The following is an 18,896-nucleotide window of genomic DNA, read 5'->3' as shown; positions in this document are numbered from 1 at the left end:
ACCCATTCAGTGTACAAGAGATGAATTGTCTTTTTATGGAATTCAGATACTTTCTACATTGCCTGATTTTTTTTAAATGACTATTATGATACATATTTACAAAATTTACACAGCTTGTCATACCAGAAACAAACTGGTACATCATACACATAGAACAGCTTGTTCAAATTGTAAAAAAGACAACCCCTAAGAGGACAAAGTTACATTATACGTAGTCTGTACTGAAGTTGTAGGCATCATCTTCCTCTCCAGACATCCTATCCAAGACATAAGACTGTGCAGACTGTTCATCTATATTAGAGAGAAGAGTTTTTTTGTTGTTTTTTGTTTTTTAAAGTAAAAGCAATTTTAATGGATTTGTTATAAGACCCCTCTCCTCCCCCCAACTCACTCACCTGCCCAGGTCTCTTTAGCAGGGGATATGTTTGAGCTACTTCCCTGTGGGACAAAGAGAGGCAGTGCTGTATTAGTAGCCCCTGTGCTGCTTATTAATCTAATTAAAGATACACATAATGGAATCAACAAAACAGACTAATGGCTGGAAGACTTAAACACCTAAATTAGGGCTTTGTTGTAATCTATTATGAAATACTTAATTTCTACCTTTAGACCCTTCTCATTTGTTGCACATTATAATATTGGAAAACTTAATTCAGCTTAAACAACTCATGGACAGCATACTTACATCAGCTTCTTCATCAACACTTTTCTGGTCACTGTTGATGTCTCCCAAGTCCTCCCCCTCTTCCTGCTTCCTTTCTTTCCGTTTTGGCAATTCTTCAACTATGTCCTTTTCCTCTGTTATTCCATTTGTCAGACCCGAGGACTGGAAAAGGATGCTACTGGCTAAATGAGGGCCCCTGATGGCTAGTAAAGGAACACAGCACATGTTAACAGATGAGACCTTTATTGGCCTTTCAGCTGGTGAAAATAGTCAAACCCAAACCTTGCTGCCCTAGCCGGTTTGGCTCAGTGGATAGAGTGTCAGCCTGCAGACTAAAGCATCCTGGGTTTATTAATTCCAGTTGGGCACATGCCCAGGTTTCAGGCTTGATCCCCAATAGGGGGCGTGCAGGAAGCAGCTGATCACTGATTCTCATTGATGTTTTTCTCTCTCTCCCTCTCTGAAATCAAAATATATTAAAACAAAACAAAGTCTTGCTTACCTTGTATGCTGTGAGCATTGTTCTTTTCTAGTTCTTCCAGATTCAAGCCCAATTTCATGTCTGTCACAATGTTTTCATTGAAATGTGGAGAAAGAGTCCAGGATGGAGGGGGATGGCAATAGTAGCCTAAAGAGCCACTGGTATTAAAAACAAGACTTGTCAAAAACCAGTTCCTCTATTCTATGTGGTCATCAAATGCCTAAAAAGAAGCCTTACCCTGTCCACTGAGACCACAACAGTTTGGCAGCACCTTCTACATTTGGGTTTCCACCTTTCTGGTGCAGTCCTCTTCTCTGAGCAAGCGAAGTAAAAAATTCTGAAGGGCTCTTGAAGTCTGGGACAGTGAATTTCAGTACTACCTTAAAAGAAAAACAAACTGTCATTTGTCTGATACAGTGCAGTTATTAAAAAAACAGACTTTTCAATTTAAAATGTGCATGGAACTCAAAGGAAGGGGTTCTTCTACCTGTCGAGTGTCAGCCTGGGACAGGATGGCACTGGCAGCCTCCACTGGTCTTAGTTCTTCGATACTTGCTGGACTTCTCAGAGCAAGTGTGGCAGGAGAGTTAATTGGAGACACAATGAAACTTGGACTATCTATGATTGTGATTTGTTTGTCCAGGGGGACAACCTGCATGCTCCTGGAATAAGATACGGTAATTGGTGAGGGTGCTACTTTACCCGAAGGACTAAAGACAGAACACGAAGCTCAGGGTTGGATTGAACAAACTCAGCATAGTCTGTCAGATCCAGTTTATCATCATTTGCTTCATGTGCATCTAAATAAACCACACTGCTCCCCTTCCAAAGAGAGACACTACATGTGATAGCTTACATATCGACCTGAACACATGCTGCTTCCTCTGCCATAAATACACATTTGCATCAAGACCAGGTTAAAGGACCACCTCCTCTGAGGGCGCTTTCCCCACTCTGAATCTATTTGCTTATTTGTCTCTCAAACCCAGATCATGGGCAGCTATTTCATTTCAATTCTTCCCCAAACCTAGCACTGGATTAATCTCTTCCTTTCACCTCTAAAAGAATGAAAAATTGTCTTCCTTAAGATACCCAAAACAAAATTACATTTACTCATCTATAGTGAAATATTACAATTATGGAACAACTCCGTTTACCTTGTAAGTCCCATGGATACACCAACATTACATATCTGTTCTTGTTTTAAGCAGTTGATGAGGCTGCTTTTCCCCACATTTGGGAAACCTACAAATGGCAAATCTACAATTAAAAGTCATTGTGTTGGCAATTATAACTCCCCATTGTTTTATGCTTTCTTGATGTTTAGAGCAAGATCAGAGTTGGATCTGAGTGTCTTCACTTTAACACTAAGACCAATCTTAGCATCATCCTTTCTTGCACAAGTAATGAGAGGGCAGAAGATGATTCATTCAAATACACCCAGAGCTTTAAAAAGCCAACTTCCTACAGTGCCCAGTTGGGGGAAAAATGAATTAGGCAGAAATTACATAAGAAATTGTGTTTACAGTGTATGTGTGGTAAGGTGGGCAACATGCTAGTGTTTAAACAAGTCCTTTATTTAGCCAAGACCCCCATATACTCTTAACAGAATAATTCTTGGCAGGTAAGAGAGCAAGACATAAAATGTGTTGAATTGAAACTCACCAATTACTCCAACCTGAATAGCTTTGCCATAAATCTCTTGAAAATCTCTAAGGAGTTTCCAAAGGCCTTCTTTCCCAACACAGATTTCACTTTTGAATGGAATGTTCCTCCTTTCCTTCACGTTAAAAATGCAAACAATTAGTTTAACTACTTCTGACAACCTACCATATAAAACCCAAAAACCTGGCTTCAAAGACCAGCCATTAAATCACCATATTCTACTGCCTTTCAGATTCTCTCTGGCTGAAATCAGAGTTGGATCTTATATGTCCTCATTATTTAAATCAAGATCTTGTAAACTCATCATACTTCAGCCATCCAAAATCTGAAAGCAGCACATTTCCCACCAATGACAGTAAAGGGTACCTTGGTTATCTTTCTTTTGTACTTCAGATTTGTTGAGGCTCTGAACACGACTGTGGGCAATTCCTTCTTCAAATAATTTACCCAATTCTCCAAATTCTCCCTTGGTACCAAATCTGGTAGGGATTAGATTAGAAATAAAACACACAAGTTCCAATTTGGTCATTCAATTGAGATGAATTTGCAAATCTGATAAACTATGGATATCACCCTGTTTTGCCTTTGCCTAGGTTTGTTTTTTTTTCTTTCAGAAGGATTTAAATGGGAGATGGGGAGAGGATAAGCTCTCTACCATACTGCCCTTATTTTAATAGTTCAGTATGTATAACTCTGTATTTCTTCAATTCTCCTCTGTACTGCACACCCTCTCAAGATTAAGCCAACCTATAGATTATTACCTTAACCTTAGGGCTTTATTCCCCAATTTACTGACCACACAGTAACTGTAGATCCCATTATTATTCTCTGCTTTACAGGTCTCTATTCTAGGTTTTCCTGTTCCTGCTGCTCAAACCCAGACATAGTTAACTATGGATTTCATCTAAATATTGTCACATATCAACACTGTGCAGGTGTGGAGAACCTGACACAGAGCCATCACTTCCTATTTGCATAGTAAGGTGAGTATAGAAGTTTGTACACTTAAGACAAAGTTCTAAGTATTGAATAACAACAAAACCAAACCAGCAGAAGCCAGTCAAATCACTTGTAGAAAACACCACCCCTCTGCCCAACACTGGACTTTGGCAATAAAAGAGCAAATGCACTGGCTTTGTTGAGGTCAGAGTTGGATCTTATCAGTCTTCAAGGAAAGTCAGACTGTTCAGATGTTTTCCTCACACCTCACTAGTGCACATGAAACAAAGGGCATTCCTTTTGCTCACCTGATTTATTTAATACAAGTACCAGCCTTTTCTGTCCACCCTGGAGAATGGCATTTTCCACCTGGGGACACCTGCAACCAAGAGGATCTCTGGCATCCAACACTTCCAGCACAACATCTGAAGCTTCAATCACCTGTTAAGGTAGAAACTATCAGGGAACTCCTACACACAAGTATACTGGCCCTGTCCACTTTGCAACAGGGTGAGCTCAGAGTTGGATCTCATTTCTTCACTTTGGCATGAAGAATGTTCACATTCATCATTTCTCACAGGAAAGGTAACATAGGTGTGCTCAACAGCCTCTCACCTCTAAAAAGATTTAAAAAATGGAAATACACCCTGTCTGAATATAGCATCTCCCCATAATGATTTAGGTCTTTAGGTGAGTTTTTGTGGCCTTGCCAAGAGTTGCTGAGAAGCATGGTCAAGCTCTATTCACAGGGGAGTGAGCTTGAGAAAACAGATGTTGTGGATGGTCATGCTGGGGAGCAACTATACCAAGATACTCCTTTGATTTCCTACAAAGCACTCATTTTAATATATTTTGCAGTTTTAAAAACCACTGCGTCAACTTTTGTAAATCATGCTTATGGGGAACTGTTCCTGTGCAAAAATTTAAAACCACAAGAATGTTTTCATCAGTTAAACATAACAGAAAGGCCCTAAATAGGATAAACCAACTTGCTTCAGCTCTTGTGAATGGCTTCTTCCAGCTCAAGTGAACTCTACTTCATCTTTACAAGGTTGGTGTCAGAAAAAAATGACTCTATAGTCTTTTAAACCTCAATACCATTTTTAGAAAGACCTAAGGTACCTTTTTAAGTTCCAGACAATACAACTTCTTCGGGTGCTGTTTAGCCAGCTTGGCTTTCTTAGCTTTGTGTTGCCCAAATTCCTAAAGGACAAAAACAAAGGAAAGAGGATACAAAATCAGAAACTCAGCAGTTATAACTGGTTTCTCTATTTTCCATGGCTGATAAGGGGTACTGCAGTTGACATTTAAACAGGTAACAGTGTCTGAACTAGATCCTTTCCTTCCCAAGAGGCACAGCAACTCCTGTTTATGTGCTTTTTCTTCTACATCAGAACTCCTCTCTTTCAGAGACTTGATCATACCTCCTTCACAGGATCCACGTCAGATGGCTCAACACAAAGACTAGCTTCAAATTTCCTTTTCTTTTCCTGTTCCTTCTGCCTGTCAAGCTTCTGCTGCTGTTTTAGTTCTTCAAGCTGTGCCCAAGCCATAAGAGAAATAGGTGAGCCAAAATGACATGGTGGTATTACTTTACTTCAAAAATAAAAAAATACACATCACTTGTTGAAAATTTCAGCTAATATAACTTACCTGTTGTTTCCTTAGCTCAGCTTCCCGAAGAAGAGCCTCCTTAAAGGGAGCACTGTTTGGAACTCCTGGATCTTTCCTAGGTTTCTTGTGACCCCGTTTCTTAGCCTCCTTCCTCAATTTTTGATGGTGCTCTCGAACCTAACATGATAAAAAAACACAAATTTATCCGTTTACAAAAATACTAAACAGAATTATTGTGAAAAATTAATCTAGCTAGTTTAGTTTACCTGTAAAATGACTGAAAAAATAGAACTTTAATTGTAATCATACAGAGTTGCCTATCCTATATAATAAAAATGTAATATGCAAATGGTCGTTACTCCGTGAAGCGTAACAACCGGATCTCGGATCAACAGGAGGGTGGGACAGCAAGCTACAAGCAGGCAACGGAGAGCTACAGGAGGGTGCAGGGCAGCAAGACATGGGGAGGGCAGGGGGAGCTACAGGAGGGCGGGGCAGCGAGCTACTGGCTCAGGGATTTGTGTGCAGGGCTACTAATTTATGTACAAAACAGCAAGAAAATGTCACTGGGCCCTGGCTGATGTGGCTCAGTTGAATGAGCGTACTCCCATTCACCAAAAGGTCACCAGTTTGATTCCTGGTCAGGGCCCATGCCCAATAGAGAGCCTGCAGGAGGCAGCTGATTGATACTCACATTTATTTTTTTCTCTCTCTTCCCCTAATAAATTTTAAATACCCTACACCAACGGTCATCAACCGGTGGTCTGCGAGGTCTGAAAGGTTGGCGACTGCTGGTTTAAGGAAACCTTTGGCGCAGCGGTCTCCAACCGGTGGTCCGTGAGGTCCTAAAGGTTGGTGACCACTGCCCTACACAACGTATTTAAGAAAATGTCACTGGGAGATTCTTTTTTGTAAAGGTTGTTAACATGTTGAACAAAGTTTACAGACTTATCACTGAATTACTGCACTTTCCCACAGCTCTGATGCCTAAGAGGTTGTGCTGCCCGGTATCTCCATTGGTTAGGGTGTCGTCTGGATATGCCAAGGTTGCTGATTGGATCCCTGGTCAGGGCACATACAATAATCAACCAACGAATGCATAAATAAGCAGCATAACAAACTGATGTTTCTCCCTTCCTCTTTCTAAAATCAATTAAAAAAGAAAAAAAAGCTTGTGCCATGGTTAGTATGCCAACAGTGCCAACCTCCATTTCCTGAGATGAATCATAGTAATTCAAACCTTCTCCTGGAGGAGATGGGGCAGAAATCAGTTTAGCACTGTATTTGGCATAGCCCTCCCAAACACAAGTCTTACCTTTTTTTGGATTTTATACCGCTTATGGCAGGTCATGCGTTTACTTGCTTTCTTTAATTCTACAAAGAAACATATCACAAAAGAGATTACACACAAATGATCAGTTTGTTTAGGTCTTGGTGACTGAACTCTGCGGTCAGGACCCTTTTTGTGTAAAGTAATAAGCTCTCAAATCATGAGGGGCACACAATAAAAATACACTTGCCACTCAAATCCCGGAGAATTTGACTAATAGATCGAGAGTAGAGCCCAACTCCCCTTCTCCCACTCGTCCTGTATCAGATTGGGATTGTACTCAGGAAAGTAGGAGACCCAAGACGACAGCCACTTCTTGTCAACCAAGAATCACAAAGTAGGAGCAAAAGGTGGGTTTGAGAGATGACTCTCAGACCTCACTGGGGCGGGACTGAACGCAGTCGCATAAAGAAAAAAGCGGCCATAAACCGGCTCAGGCTGTTTTCCTCACGAGACTCTGGCCTGATGCCGACTTTTATGGCCCAGATCTCCTTCTGTACTTTAGGCCCGAGCTTAACACGAGCCTTCCAACTCTCGGTTCCTCGCGGGACCAGAACAATGGCTTATGTCACACCCGCAGGCCCCAATTCCTGCAGGGACCAAGCTTCAGAAGAGCACCCTCCACTCCGCCCCTAGACAACACTCACTCGGTCGCTTCATACTGGAGATGGAAGCCGCAGTGGCGGTAGGAGTAGCAGCTACAACCTGCCTTCTCCGCCACCACGTGGGATCTGAGGCCTCCGGCGAGCGTCACGCACTCACGCTGCCGCCGTAAAGCACGCCGCCGGCGTCCCTGTGCGCGAGCACGCAGTGTCGTGCAGAGATGGAATCGCTTGGCGGCCCAAGAATGGTTTTGCGGCAGCACGGGGAGGGGTGAGGGCGGTGAGGGCGGCGGGTGAGGAGCGACGGCAGCGGTCGCGGCCGGAGGAGCAATAGCAGCAGCCGTGGCGGCCACGGGGCGGAGCGCGGCGGTCGGGGACCGCACCCGGGGCTGCAGGCGGCGGAGCGGCTGGGTAAGGCCGGGCCTGGGGCAGGCGGGGCCGCTCCTCTTCAGCCGGCTCTCGGGCCTTTGTGTGGGCCCGGGCGGGCGGGCGGGAGCAGCGGCGGAGGCCCCGCCCCGCCGTGGAGACGCGCCGGTCAGGCCCGGAGCGTGGGGCGGGGCGCGGCGGCGGGCTCCGGGACCGGCCTGGCCTCCCTGCGGCACCTGTCGGCCAGGACAAAGGGCGCCGGCCCGGAAGCTCCCCGCGCCCCCCTTTCCCGCCGGCAGCTGGCCGAGTGCTCGTCGCGTACCCCTCCAAAGCTGTCAGCGTTTCCCTTAGTGCCCCCGCACCAGTGACAGGTCGGGAAAGCAGGTCTGGGCCTTTTTTTTTTTTTTTTCTTGACGGTTCCGACTTTTACACTTTCCAGATGACTGTTCAGACTGATTATTTTTCTCAATGAGACTTGTGTTTATAGTAGACGTCAGATATTTAAGTTTCTTATTTGCAACATCACAAAGAATCGAGATTTTTAAACTGTTCATTTCTGTGTTTTAATTTTCTTAGAGAAGTATAGTTTTGTTCTCACAGGTTGGCAAAAATGTAGGAAGAATCCTGTAAAACAAATGACAAGTACACTGTGTAGTGGATGTAGACATTATAACCAGAGAAACATGTTGGAATAAAGTATTTCGTTAACTTATTTTAAACTAGGTCTCCTCAGAATGATTTTTAGGTTTTTTCCCCTCCCATTTAGAAGTGCACTTTTCCCCAAATATCATTCAGAAGCAAACTGAACTCAGTACAAATGTAAGAGCAGTATATTTTTTGCTTTATTACTTGTTAACAGATTACCCATATTTTAAGATTCGAATGAAGATTGGGGAGTATTTTTTGAAGAAGTGTTTCAGATTAAAACAGTAACAAATGTGTGTGGTTAAATAGAAGGGTCTTGGACCACATTCTTTGGCTTTGAGAGTGTCCAGAATACCTCAAATATTAATATTCTATCCAAATCCCCAACATTAGAAAATAATGGGGTGTCTAGGTGTTAGACAATTATCAAGCCATCAAACATGTAGAAGAATGTTGACTTGGAAGAATCTTCCCTAAGTTACAACACAGGCTGCAAAATAATGCATGTGGTTTGCTAAAACTTTTGTTTAAGAAAAAAAAAAGGGATAGAATAAATACTGAAAGCTGTGAAAGCCAATGTTAAGGATGGTTTTTCTCTGGGAAATAGGATTACAAGTGATTTTCCCCCCTTTAAATCATGTTTTCCACAATTTTTGTTGTAGCTTGTATTATAAGAGAAGAGTACTAACAACTTATTGACCTTCAAAATATACCAGTTGGCTATACTGTGTAAATATTTTCCCAGTTACAAAGTTATTCTTTACTATAATTAATCTTTGGTTTTCAGGCCTTTAGACATGTCAGCATATTTAATGCCAGTTTAGAACTTATAATTCAGCTTTGGAATCTACTTTCCTCTTCATGGAAAAATAATTGCTGAAGGAATGCTCACAAGCTTTTTAAATTACACAAACTTTAAAAAATGTTTCACTTAAGTGCTCTTTTAATACGTTCATTAAAAACATAAATTGATCACCCAAATTATACCAAATATTATTCTATAAGCCAACCCTATAAAATTCTGTTTCTGTGCCCAGGGAGCATGCAGTTCTAGAGTTGAAACTTAACATTTTTGTTGTGCTTTGAAATTTCACAGTGATTTCACGAACATTTCACTGTCACAGCAATCCAAGGGAGATCTGTACACTTGACTGTTCTCATTTTAGAAATGAAGAAACAGATCTGAGAGGTTGTGACTCAAGCAACAAACAGATATTTAGAAGTGGAAAAACTGGGTCTCTTGTCTGCTGAGCTCAGATCTTGTTGCTCCTCCCACCCACCTGGCCACATTACTTTCCTTGCCAAACTTCCAAAGTACATTTTAAAATGTGTCCTTTGGATAAGAAAATATTCAAAAATTATTGTTACGTTGCATCTTTTTCTTGTCTTATCAAACTAAATTAATGATTCAAGGAATTTTGGATATTGAATAGTCTATAAACTATATACAAACAGACCCCGATGGTTTATATTTTTTTGTCATTTAATTGTCAGTACATTATTTGTAAAAGTAATTTTGACCTCCTGCCAAAATGATTGAAGGCTTTTTTTTTTTTTTTCTTAGCCTTTTTAAACTTGTATGTGGTGTTTTCCCAATGCTGCTAGGACTTTGGAAAGAAATGTTGAGGGGAAGAGGAGTTGTCCATACTCTTTGCTCACATGAGCCATTCTTGATTCTAGCTTGCCAACACTTGGTGTCACATGTGAGCCTTCCACATGTGTTCACTCTCCATTCTAACTCTCTGATTGAACTCTGCTCTCATTGACTAGGCGGCATTTGGGTAGGTACGCTTCATTCCTGGAATTGACAATCATCCCATGTGAGTAAAGGGGAACCTCAGTGAGACATCTTTAAGCACATGAAAAGCTTTTGGTTTTAAAATGGAAGAAATGTCAGGTACTTTTAGTGCCTGAGCCTTTGTAGCAGTTAGTTTCACTGGCAGAAGAAAACTGATAAGCCTATTTTCTCCAGTTCTCTTATCTTTCCGTAGCAGTTCTACTTGAATGTTTTCTATTCGTAGCCATTTTTACTTCTTCTGACTCTTTTTTTATTTCCCCTTTCTCTGTCTTGTTCTCTTTCAGTTTTGAATATATTCACACTGAATCAGCACTTTTAAAGCCCTGCCTTCTCCCACTGGCTTCACTTGGCCTTCAGACATAATGAGGAGACTGGCTTTTCGAGGCGCTGGTTGTGCTCTGGTAAAGCTGGTAAATTACTGATCATCTACATCCTTTCCCTTTTCTGTCCTTCCTTTCCTTTTCCCTCCACCTTCCTTAAAATTTGTTATCCTTTTCATAAAGAGCCCCTCCTCATGTTTATCAAATTCACTTGTGTCCTTGTCATAGATTTGTTTGCAAAGGGTTGGTCCGTCCTTTCTTCATCTTAATGATTGAGGACAGTTTATCAGCCTTTTATAAAACAAACCAAAATTAACAAAACTTGGCTATCTTTGGCCTAAGCCCTTTGAGCTTTTAGCCAGTCGTAGCCAATTGCAAGCTAATGCACTGTGTAACAAACCAAAGCCTTGAGGAAGAAGCACCTTGGTGGTGGGCTCGGTTTTCAAATACCACGTGGACTGTTGGAGGAATAGAAAGGAAACTTCTTGTTTCTTAGTTGCTTACCAGGATCCTTATTTGTTGGTTTGTTTTGTTCCTGCTTTCATTCCCTGGAGAGCCCCCATTTTTCTCTCCATACAACTGGCAACCCATTCTTAGTTTCCTGAAATGGAATGTTGATGAGTGAAACGGATTAGGTGTTTTTTGTTTTTTTCTTAGTTTTAGAGAAAGACCTTTGAAATCAAAACATACTATTTGATACTGTTGTTAAATTATATAAGCATTGTAAGACCTTCCCATGTACACCCTTCCTCTCTAGATGTAGCAGATCATTTCAGTGATTACATTTCTTGTGTTAGGTAGTCAAATGTGTATATTTGTAAAGTTGTATTAAGATTAGTTACTTAGCAGCCTGCCTGAAACTGAGGACACATTTATGCCTTTCTGAAAAGCCAAACAGGACCTAAAACACTCACCTCTGAGGTGTTTTTTCAGATCATCTACTGAAACTTTAAGCTGTGATTTCAAAATTTGCGGGGATAGAGTACCTCATGTAACTGAAAAGGAGGTTAGTCTGGATTGACAGAAAATTTTCAAAGCCTGGCTTTGCTCATTTGGCATAGGTATGGCAAGTCACATTACATGTTTTCTAGGAGTATGTCTTGTGAGTCCTTCAATAATGGAGAAAAGTCATTCTCTGTGTTAATTTTAGGGTGTATCTAAAACGCTAGAAGGTTAATTGTCCTCTGTCACCCTAATTTTTTGCACTTTATTTGCCTCAGGCACAACTTCCTATTCTTTTTCATCTCATAGCCCACCTGGGACATGCCCACAGTTGTAGGACACAGTGCGGAGGAGAAGGCTGCTGACTGCAGAGGACTGCCCTGGCCTGTCCCCAGGCCTCCCTGGCGGCCCCTGGGCTGAGAGATCAGTGCCTGCAGCACACTGTTGTACCACTGCACGTGGGTTTTCAGATTCCAGTCCAGAGTAATTTTGGGGCCAGAATTGGTTTTAGTCATTCAAAATTGGTGATACACAAATGAGTACACTTTTGCTGAATTTGTCCAATCCAAATTGAAAGTAGCATTCTGGTACATGAAGGGACTAAAGCAACAAGGTACAGGACTTCCATGGAAAACCTTCTGGTTAGACAGACTTTTTTGCCACAGTTAAAATATCTTCCTGAGTGAACCAGAAGCTTGATATCAGGGGCCAGCTGAGGGCTTGGTGGCAGAGTCTAAATTTAAACATAAGAACATAGCTAATTATTTCTTATAGAAGAAGTTGGATTCCATGGGTTCCAAAAGAAGAAGAGCGACCTCCCCTTCCAGTAGTGTCAGCGGGGATTTTGATGACGGGCACCATTCTGTGTCTACACCAGGCCCAAGCAGGAAAAGGAGGAGACTTTCCAATCTTCCAACTGTAGATCCTGTGAGTAACTTGGATCACACTGTTTCTGCCTGCTTTTCCTATAATTCCATATCTTTTAATGATAAGCATTAAAATGCAAGACCTCTCCATTTCTTTTTTCTCTGGCTTGATATTCTTTTTTGTTGTTGTTAATCCTCACCCGAGTATTGATTTTTTTTAGAAAGAGTAAAAGAGAGAGAGGGAGGGAGGGAGGGAGGGAAGGAGGGAGAGAGAGAGAGAGAGAGAGAGAGAGAGAGAGAGAGAGAGAAACATTGAGGTGAGAGAGACACACCCATTGGTTGCTTCTTGCACACACCCCAACCCAGGCAGGATTGAACCTGCAACCCAGGTATGTGTCCTTGATTTGGAATTGAAGGCTTGACCCTTTGGTTGGTGGGCGGATGCTCTAACCACAGAGCCAAACCGGCCAAGGCTCTAGCTTGATATCCTTAACCTTTCCTTTATGAAAAGTATAATTTTATTTAGCCAGAAGTCTTACAGTAATAGAATACTTCAATATCTATAATAATAAAAGCGTAATATGCTAATTAGACTGGACATCTTCCCGAAGAAGCTGGGGCTGTGAGGGAAGCCTAGGTCCAGGGTGCCTGCTGGCAGCCGGCAGCCGGAGGGCAGTTGGGGGCAACCAGGGCTGCAGGGGAGGAAGGAAGGCCTGCAGGGGGAAGGAAGGCCTACTCTTGCACAAATTTCGTGCATCGGGCCTCGAGTTAAGAAATAATAAAGAATAACAGTATGCGCCATTGCATAGTCACTCAAATAACTGTGTGCTTGTATGTGCCAAGCACAGTTCTGGTGATTGAGATACAGCTATATGTAAGACAAGACACTTTTTCACATGGCGCTTAGATTCGAATATGGGGAAACAGAATGTAAACAGGTGAGCAAATTAAAAAAATACCAATAAGTGTTAAAAAGAAAAGTTTGGGTGATTTGGGCTATTTTGGCTCAAACCTTCAAGGGGAGTCTGATAAGAAGGCACTAGCTCTGCAGAGCGCTGGGGAAGAATGTTCCAGGCAGAGGGGCTGGGTTGAAAATGAGTTAGGTGTGTTATGATTATACAGAGATGGTTAAGAGGGAGGAGATTGGCAAAGACTGCCTAGCTAGGTATGTAGTTATCCTATATACTCTGTGGTCAGTGTTAGAAATTTAGATTTTATTCTCCGATTAGTAAGAAGCCTCCATATTGGATGATTTTAAGCAAGAGAGGGATATGAACTGACTTAGTTAAAAAGAAAAGAAAAATCACCAGTAGCATAAATCTGATGAAAGATACCAAAACATTTATCAGTTAAATTACAATAAAGAGATACTGTCAGCATATTTCAAATTTGGTAATTTGGGGATTCATCCTTTTTCTTCTGTATTTGCCTTTTATGGGTATGTTTTTATTAAAGATAATCCAGATAATTACACTGGCTTTTTCTGTTCACTTTTCTTGTTATTTTTCTCTTTTCCTGTGTGTAGATTGCTGTGTGCCATGAACTCTACAATACCATCCGGGACTATAAGGATGAACAGGGCAGGCTTCTCTGTGAGCTCTTCATTAGGGCACCGAAGCGAAGGTGAGTTGGAAGGTGAGTGGGAGGAATTTAGTCTTGGGTCAGTGTTTAAAGTATTTGATAATTGATTTTCTTTTGAAAGTAATGGTTTTAATGATACTGAGGTTGGATTTGTTTTACTTGTCAAGATGTAGTGAAATATATTTAAAATTTTTCTTAAATTGTGGTAAAAAACCCATAACATGAAATGTACTATCTTACCCATTTTAAGAATACATTTCAGTAAGTATTAAGTATATTCACATCATTGTACATGCAACATCACCAGAACTTTTACGTATTGCAAAGTTGAAACTCTGTACCCATTAAACAGCTGCCCATTTCTCCCTTTCCCCCAGCCCCTGGCAACTACCATTGCACTTTCTGTTTCTATGGCTTTCACTACTTTAGATTCCTCATAGAAGTGGAATCATATAGTATTTGCTTTTGTGACTGGCTTATTTCACTTAGCATAGTGTCCTCAAGACTCATCCATGTTATAACATGTGACAGGCTTGCCTTTCTTTTTAAGGCTAATAATGTTATACTACCACATTTTCTTTATCCATTCACCCATTTATAAGCACTTGAGTTGTTTCCACTTCTTGGCTATTGTGAATAATGCGCAGTGAACATGGGTGTGCAAATACCTCTTTGAGATGTTGTTTTCAGTTATTTTGAATCCTATATAATAAAGAGGTGATATGCAAATTGACCATCACTCCAACACACAAGATGGGCCGCCCCCATGTGGACACAAGATGGCCGGCAGGGGAGGGCAGTTAGGGGTGACTGGGCCGGCAGAGGAGGACAGTTGGGGGCGACCAGACTGGCAAGGGAGGGCAGTTAGGGGTGACCAGGCCAGCAGGGGAGGGCAGTTAGGGGCAACCAGGCTGGCAGGGGAGGGCAGTTAGGTGCAATCGGGCCAGCAGGGGAGCAGTTAGTCGTCAATAAGGCTGGCAGGGGAGTGGTTAGGAGGTGATCACGCTGGGAGGCAGAAGCGGTTAGGGGCAATCAGGCAGGCAGGCAGGCAGGCAGGCAAGCAGTTGGTAGCTAGCAGTCCGGGATTGTTAGAGGGATGTCCGACGGCCCGTTTAGGCCCGATCCCTCGGGTCCCAGATTGGAGAGAGTGCAGGCTGGGCTGAGGGACACCCTCCCCCGTGCACCAATTTTGTGTACCGGGCCTCTAGTATACTGTACAACCGGAATTAGGATTGCTAGATCTATAGTTCTGTTTTTAATTTTTTGAGGAATCACCATACTGTTTTCCATAATTGCTGCATTGTTTTACTCCCTCTCCCCCCACCCCCCAATTTCCCCATATTTCACCACACTTGTAATTTTATAGTAAGTTTGGAAATAAAAAAGTGTGAGTCCTCTGATGGTTAATTTATGGGTCAACTTGACAGTCTTCCAACTTTGTTCTTTTTCAAGGTAGTTTGGCTACTTGAGGCTCTTTGAAATTCCATATGAATTTCAGGATTGATTTTTTTGTATCTGCTCTTTGAAATTCCATATGAATTTCAGGATTGATTTTTTTGTATGCTGCTAGGATTTTGATAGGGATTGTGTTGAATCTATAGATTGCTTTGGATAGTATTGATGTCTTAATAATGTTAAGTTTTCCAATCCACGAACATGAGATAATCTTTCTACTTATTGGTGTCTTCTTTAATTTCTTACAGAAATGTGTAGTTTTTAGAAGTGGCCTACTTGGTTAGGCTTACTCCTCATATTTTATTCTTCTTCATGCTATTATAAATGGAATTGTTTTCTTAATTTTCTTCGTAGTGTTTATTGTTAGTGTATATAAATGCAAATGATTTTTTTTGTATGTTGATTTTGTACACGGCAACTTTGCTAAATTTGCTTATTAGTAACGTTTTGTGTTTGTAATCTTTAGAATTATTTGCATGTAAGATCTTATCATCTATGAACACAGATAATTTTACTTCTTCCTTTCCAATTTGGTGGATGCCTTTCATTTCTTTTTTTTTTTTTTTTAATACATTTTATTGATTTTTTTACAGAGAGGAAGAGAGAGGGATAGAGAGTCAGAAACATCGATCAGCTGCCTCCTGCACACCCCCTACTGGGGATGTGCCTGCAACCAAGGTACATGCCCTTGACTGGAATCGAACCCAGTCTGCAGGCCGACGCTTTATCCACTGAGCCAAACTGGTCACGGCTGCCTTTCATTTCTTTTTGTTGCCTAATTGTTTGACTAGGACTTCCAGTATTATATTGAAAAGAAGTGGCAAGAGCAAGTATCCTAGTCTTGTCCTTGATCTTAGAGGAAAAGTTTTCAGTCTCTCGCCATTTTGTGTATGATGCCACCTCTGGGTTTTTCAAATATGGTCTTTATTATGATGAGGTGGTTTCCATCTCTACCTAATTTTTTGAGAGTTTTTATCGTGTGGCAGCTGCTGCCTCATCGGGAGACCCAGCCTCACTGGTGATGTTTCTATTTTTCAGTCCAAGCCTAATTCCTGAGTCTGTGTAACCACCCTGACTTGCAGTAAATGGCTTGGTGTCACTTGTTTCAGGGGAATCCCTTGCTGAAGTCTTTGTATAGGCTCAATGCTTTCTGACACAACACATTGCCATCAATTGGAGCGTATTTTTTGTTCATGTCTTCTACCCACAAATTTAATGCCTTTCCCATCTTAACTAAGCACTTATAATAACTGCGGCTGTAACTTTTGCATTTTGAGGTGTGACAGCAAAACTAGCATGAATTTCTTTTCCTTCTTCACAATGTAATGGATAGAAGATTCATTCTTGCCGTAGATCTTCGCAGCCTTAGCATACAATTTTTCCTTTTCCTTATTAAGTCGAGGACTTTCATCCTTTCACTTAAAGGTAGCACTTTACAGTCATAAAAAGTCAATTCTCTTTGGCATATCCAAATTGCCAGCATCACTACTCTTGCGCTTTGAGGCCATTCTTAAGTAGAATGAAGGTGACTTGAACACAAGCACTGCAGTAGCCACAGTTGATCTGATGATAACTGCATTGGATACTAAGTGGCTCACGGGCAGGTAGCAGATACAGTGTGGATTCTCTGAACAAAGGGCTGATGCACATCCTGGCAGGATGAAGCAGGATGGCAAGAAAAGCGTGTAACTTAAAACTTATTAATTTACTTCAGGAATTTTCCATTTAATATTTTTGGACCATGGTTTGCCATGGGTAACTGAAACCATGGAAAGTAAAATTGCAAATAAAGAGGGACTACTGTACATTCCCTCATTGGGTTCTCAGTTGACTACAGATAATCTCCAAAGCCTCAGAGGCTGTGGAAATAAATGATATTTAAAAACCAAGCCTCAGCAGGGAGCAGTGGACTATGACCCATCAGGCCCAGGTGGAGAGAGCCGTCTTAGGTATTAAGTTAACAAAGTTCCAATGCTTACTCTGAGAAAGTCCCTTGCTGTTGACACCACTGACACATTGATATTAGGCCTGGGTGGGCCTTTGTTGGATACTCACGGAGACCTTTATGTTCTTACACTTTCTCTGAATAACAGATTAAATACTCCTCTTATTTCCTCACTAGAGGCCTGATGCACGAAATTTGTGCAAGGGTCTCAGCCCTTGAAGCCCTGGCTGCCTCGGTCCTTGCAGCCCTGGCTTCATCCAGAAGGTCATCTGGACAGTCATTCCACTGTTGGGCCGTTGGGTCGATTTGCATATTATGCTTTTATTATTATAGACTAGGGGCCCAGTGCATGAATTCATGCACCTTGAAAGGAACGGTGTCCCGTGAGGCTGCAGTAGGCACAGGAGCGGGTCTCGGCCCATCCTCTGCGCCCCCACCCGGCCCTTCCTACCACAGCACCCAGTCCTGCTGCCAGCACCCCACCTTGGTCTGGTGCCCCTGCTCCACCATACTGCCACGGCCAACACTTGCCATGTTCCGCACACACCCCCTGGTGAAGAGTGCATGTCATAGTGACCGGTTGTTCGGTTGTTCCACCATTCGGTCTATTTGCATATTAGCCTTTTATTATATAGGGTTATTATATAGGATACTTAAGTTTATAGTTCTAGCGCCTCAGTCTTGGTTTTTCAATACTATTTACCACTAAAAGAAACTATACTTCTTTGGGAAAATTTCTGATTTCAAGGGCAAAGAAAGTACAAGATAGGCTTGTAAGGTCTTATGGGTTCCAGAAAATAAGCAAGTGCTCAAAGGGTAATAAGGACATGTCAAAAAGACATAGAAAATAGAAGCTATCTTGAAAGGACTCCAACTAGCCAAACCTGGAGTTGTTTAAGCATCAAAATCATTATAGTAATGTTTTTAACCACTGAGTAAAATAGGAATCCATCCTATATAATAAAGATGTAATATGCAAATGGTCGTTAACGCCTTGACGCGTAACGACTGGATCACGGATTAGCAGGAAGGTGGGGCAGTGAGCTACAAGCAGGTGGCTGAGAGCTACAGGAGGGGGCAGGGCAGCAATCTATGGGGAGGCAGGGGGAGCTACAGGAGGGCGGAGCAGTGGGCGGAGGGCTACTGGAGGGCGGCAGCAAGCTACTGGCGAACGTATTCGTGCACAGAGCTACTAGTAGTGATATAAATAAATTAATAAATTGATGAGGATTGGGCTTTTATGTAGTCTGGAGGTATCTAACAAAGTACAAGGAGAAAAAGAGTAACTTGGTCAGTTGAGAAGCTGGCAGACACCACAATAATCGAGTGATCAAAAGTAGCCTCGTCTGAATAATAGGATATTGAAATCATATGCCACTTGATAAGATACAGCGAGACTAATACACTATTATTTCTGTTATAATCCTGCTAAAGAAGCATAACATTAGCTTACTTATCAGGAAAACAGGCAAACCCAAATTGAGGGGTACTCTACAAAATAACTGCCCTGTAACCTTCAAAAAATCGTGAAAGTCAAGGAAAGACTGAGGAACTGTTTCAGAATGAAGGAAACGAAAAAAATATAACTATAAATGCAACATGTGATCCTAGAGTTGATCCTTTTGCTATAAAGGGCAATTTTGAAACAGTTGGCAAAATATGAGTGGGGTCTGAGGATTAGTG

The 18,896-nt window shown here is 41.8% G+C and overlaps 2 protein-coding genes across 31 annotated transcripts in view; one reads left to right on the top strand and one right to left on the bottom strand.

Annotated features, from left to right (window-relative positions):
- Window positions 1-12: 12 nt before the first annotated feature.
- Window positions 13-7,487, bottom strand: GNL3 (G protein nucleolar 3). The gene is made up of 15 exons (XM_079795226.1): window positions 7,341-7,487; window positions 6,679-6,737; window positions 5,403-5,540; window positions 5,174-5,287; window positions 4,872-4,952; window positions 4,058-4,190; window positions 3,177-3,289; window positions 2,811-2,925; window positions 2,303-2,390; window positions 1,633-1,807; window positions 1,383-1,525; window positions 1,167-1,303; window positions 686-867; window positions 396-438; window positions 13-291 (listed from the first exon to the last, which is right to left on the bottom strand). Exons 1-15 carry the CDS (start codon window positions 7,351-7,353, stop codon window positions 206-208), a joined length of 1,620 nt encoding a protein of 539 aa, XP_079651352.1. The 5' UTR covers window positions 7,354-7,487; the 3' UTR covers window positions 13-205.
- Window positions 7,488-7,554: 67 nt separating this feature from the next.
- Window positions 7,555-18,896, top strand: part of PBRM1 (polybromo 1) — a 134,287-nt gene continuing 122,945 nt past the window's right edge. For 4 of the 30 annotated variants that reach the window (XM_079795199.1, XM_079795222.1, XM_079795207.1 and 1 more), the window contains exons 1-4: window positions 7,569-7,706; window positions 10,389-10,514; window positions 12,141-12,293; window positions 13,758-13,855. In XM_079795199.1, the coding sequence (XP_079651325.1) occupies window positions 10,467-10,514; window positions 12,141-12,293; window positions 13,758-13,855 (299 nt within the window). In that variant the 5' untranslated portion in view covers window positions 7,569-7,706; window positions 10,389-10,466. Of the gene's footprint in view, window positions 7,707-7,806; window positions 8,046-10,388; window positions 10,515-12,140; window positions 12,294-13,757; window positions 13,856-18,896 lie in introns of those variants that run through there. The other 26 variants (XM_079795216.1, XM_079795206.1, XM_079795210.1 and 23 more) reach the window with 15 other exon arrangements.

This window comes from Cnephaeus nilssonii (assembly GCF_951640355.1).
Source record: "Cnephaeus nilssonii genome assembly, chromosome: 17".
Taxonomy (NCBI): domain Eukaryota; kingdom Metazoa; phylum Chordata; class Mammalia; order Chiroptera; family Vespertilionidae; genus Cnephaeus; species Cnephaeus nilssonii.
This window is presented reverse-complemented; position numbering and strand designations above follow the sequence as displayed.

Bases quoted from the DNA above. Each gene is read 5' to 3' on its own strand.
- GNL3 (XM_079795226.1), bottom strand. The intron at 2,926-3,176 runs GTACCCTTTACT...TTTAACGTGAAG, and splicing joins ACAAAAGAAAGATAACCAAG to GAAAGGAGGAACATTCCATT. The intron at 1,304-1,382 runs GTAAGGCTTCTT...TTTTAATACCAG, and splicing joins TTGTGGTCTCAGTGGACAGG to TGGCTCTTTAGGCTACTATT.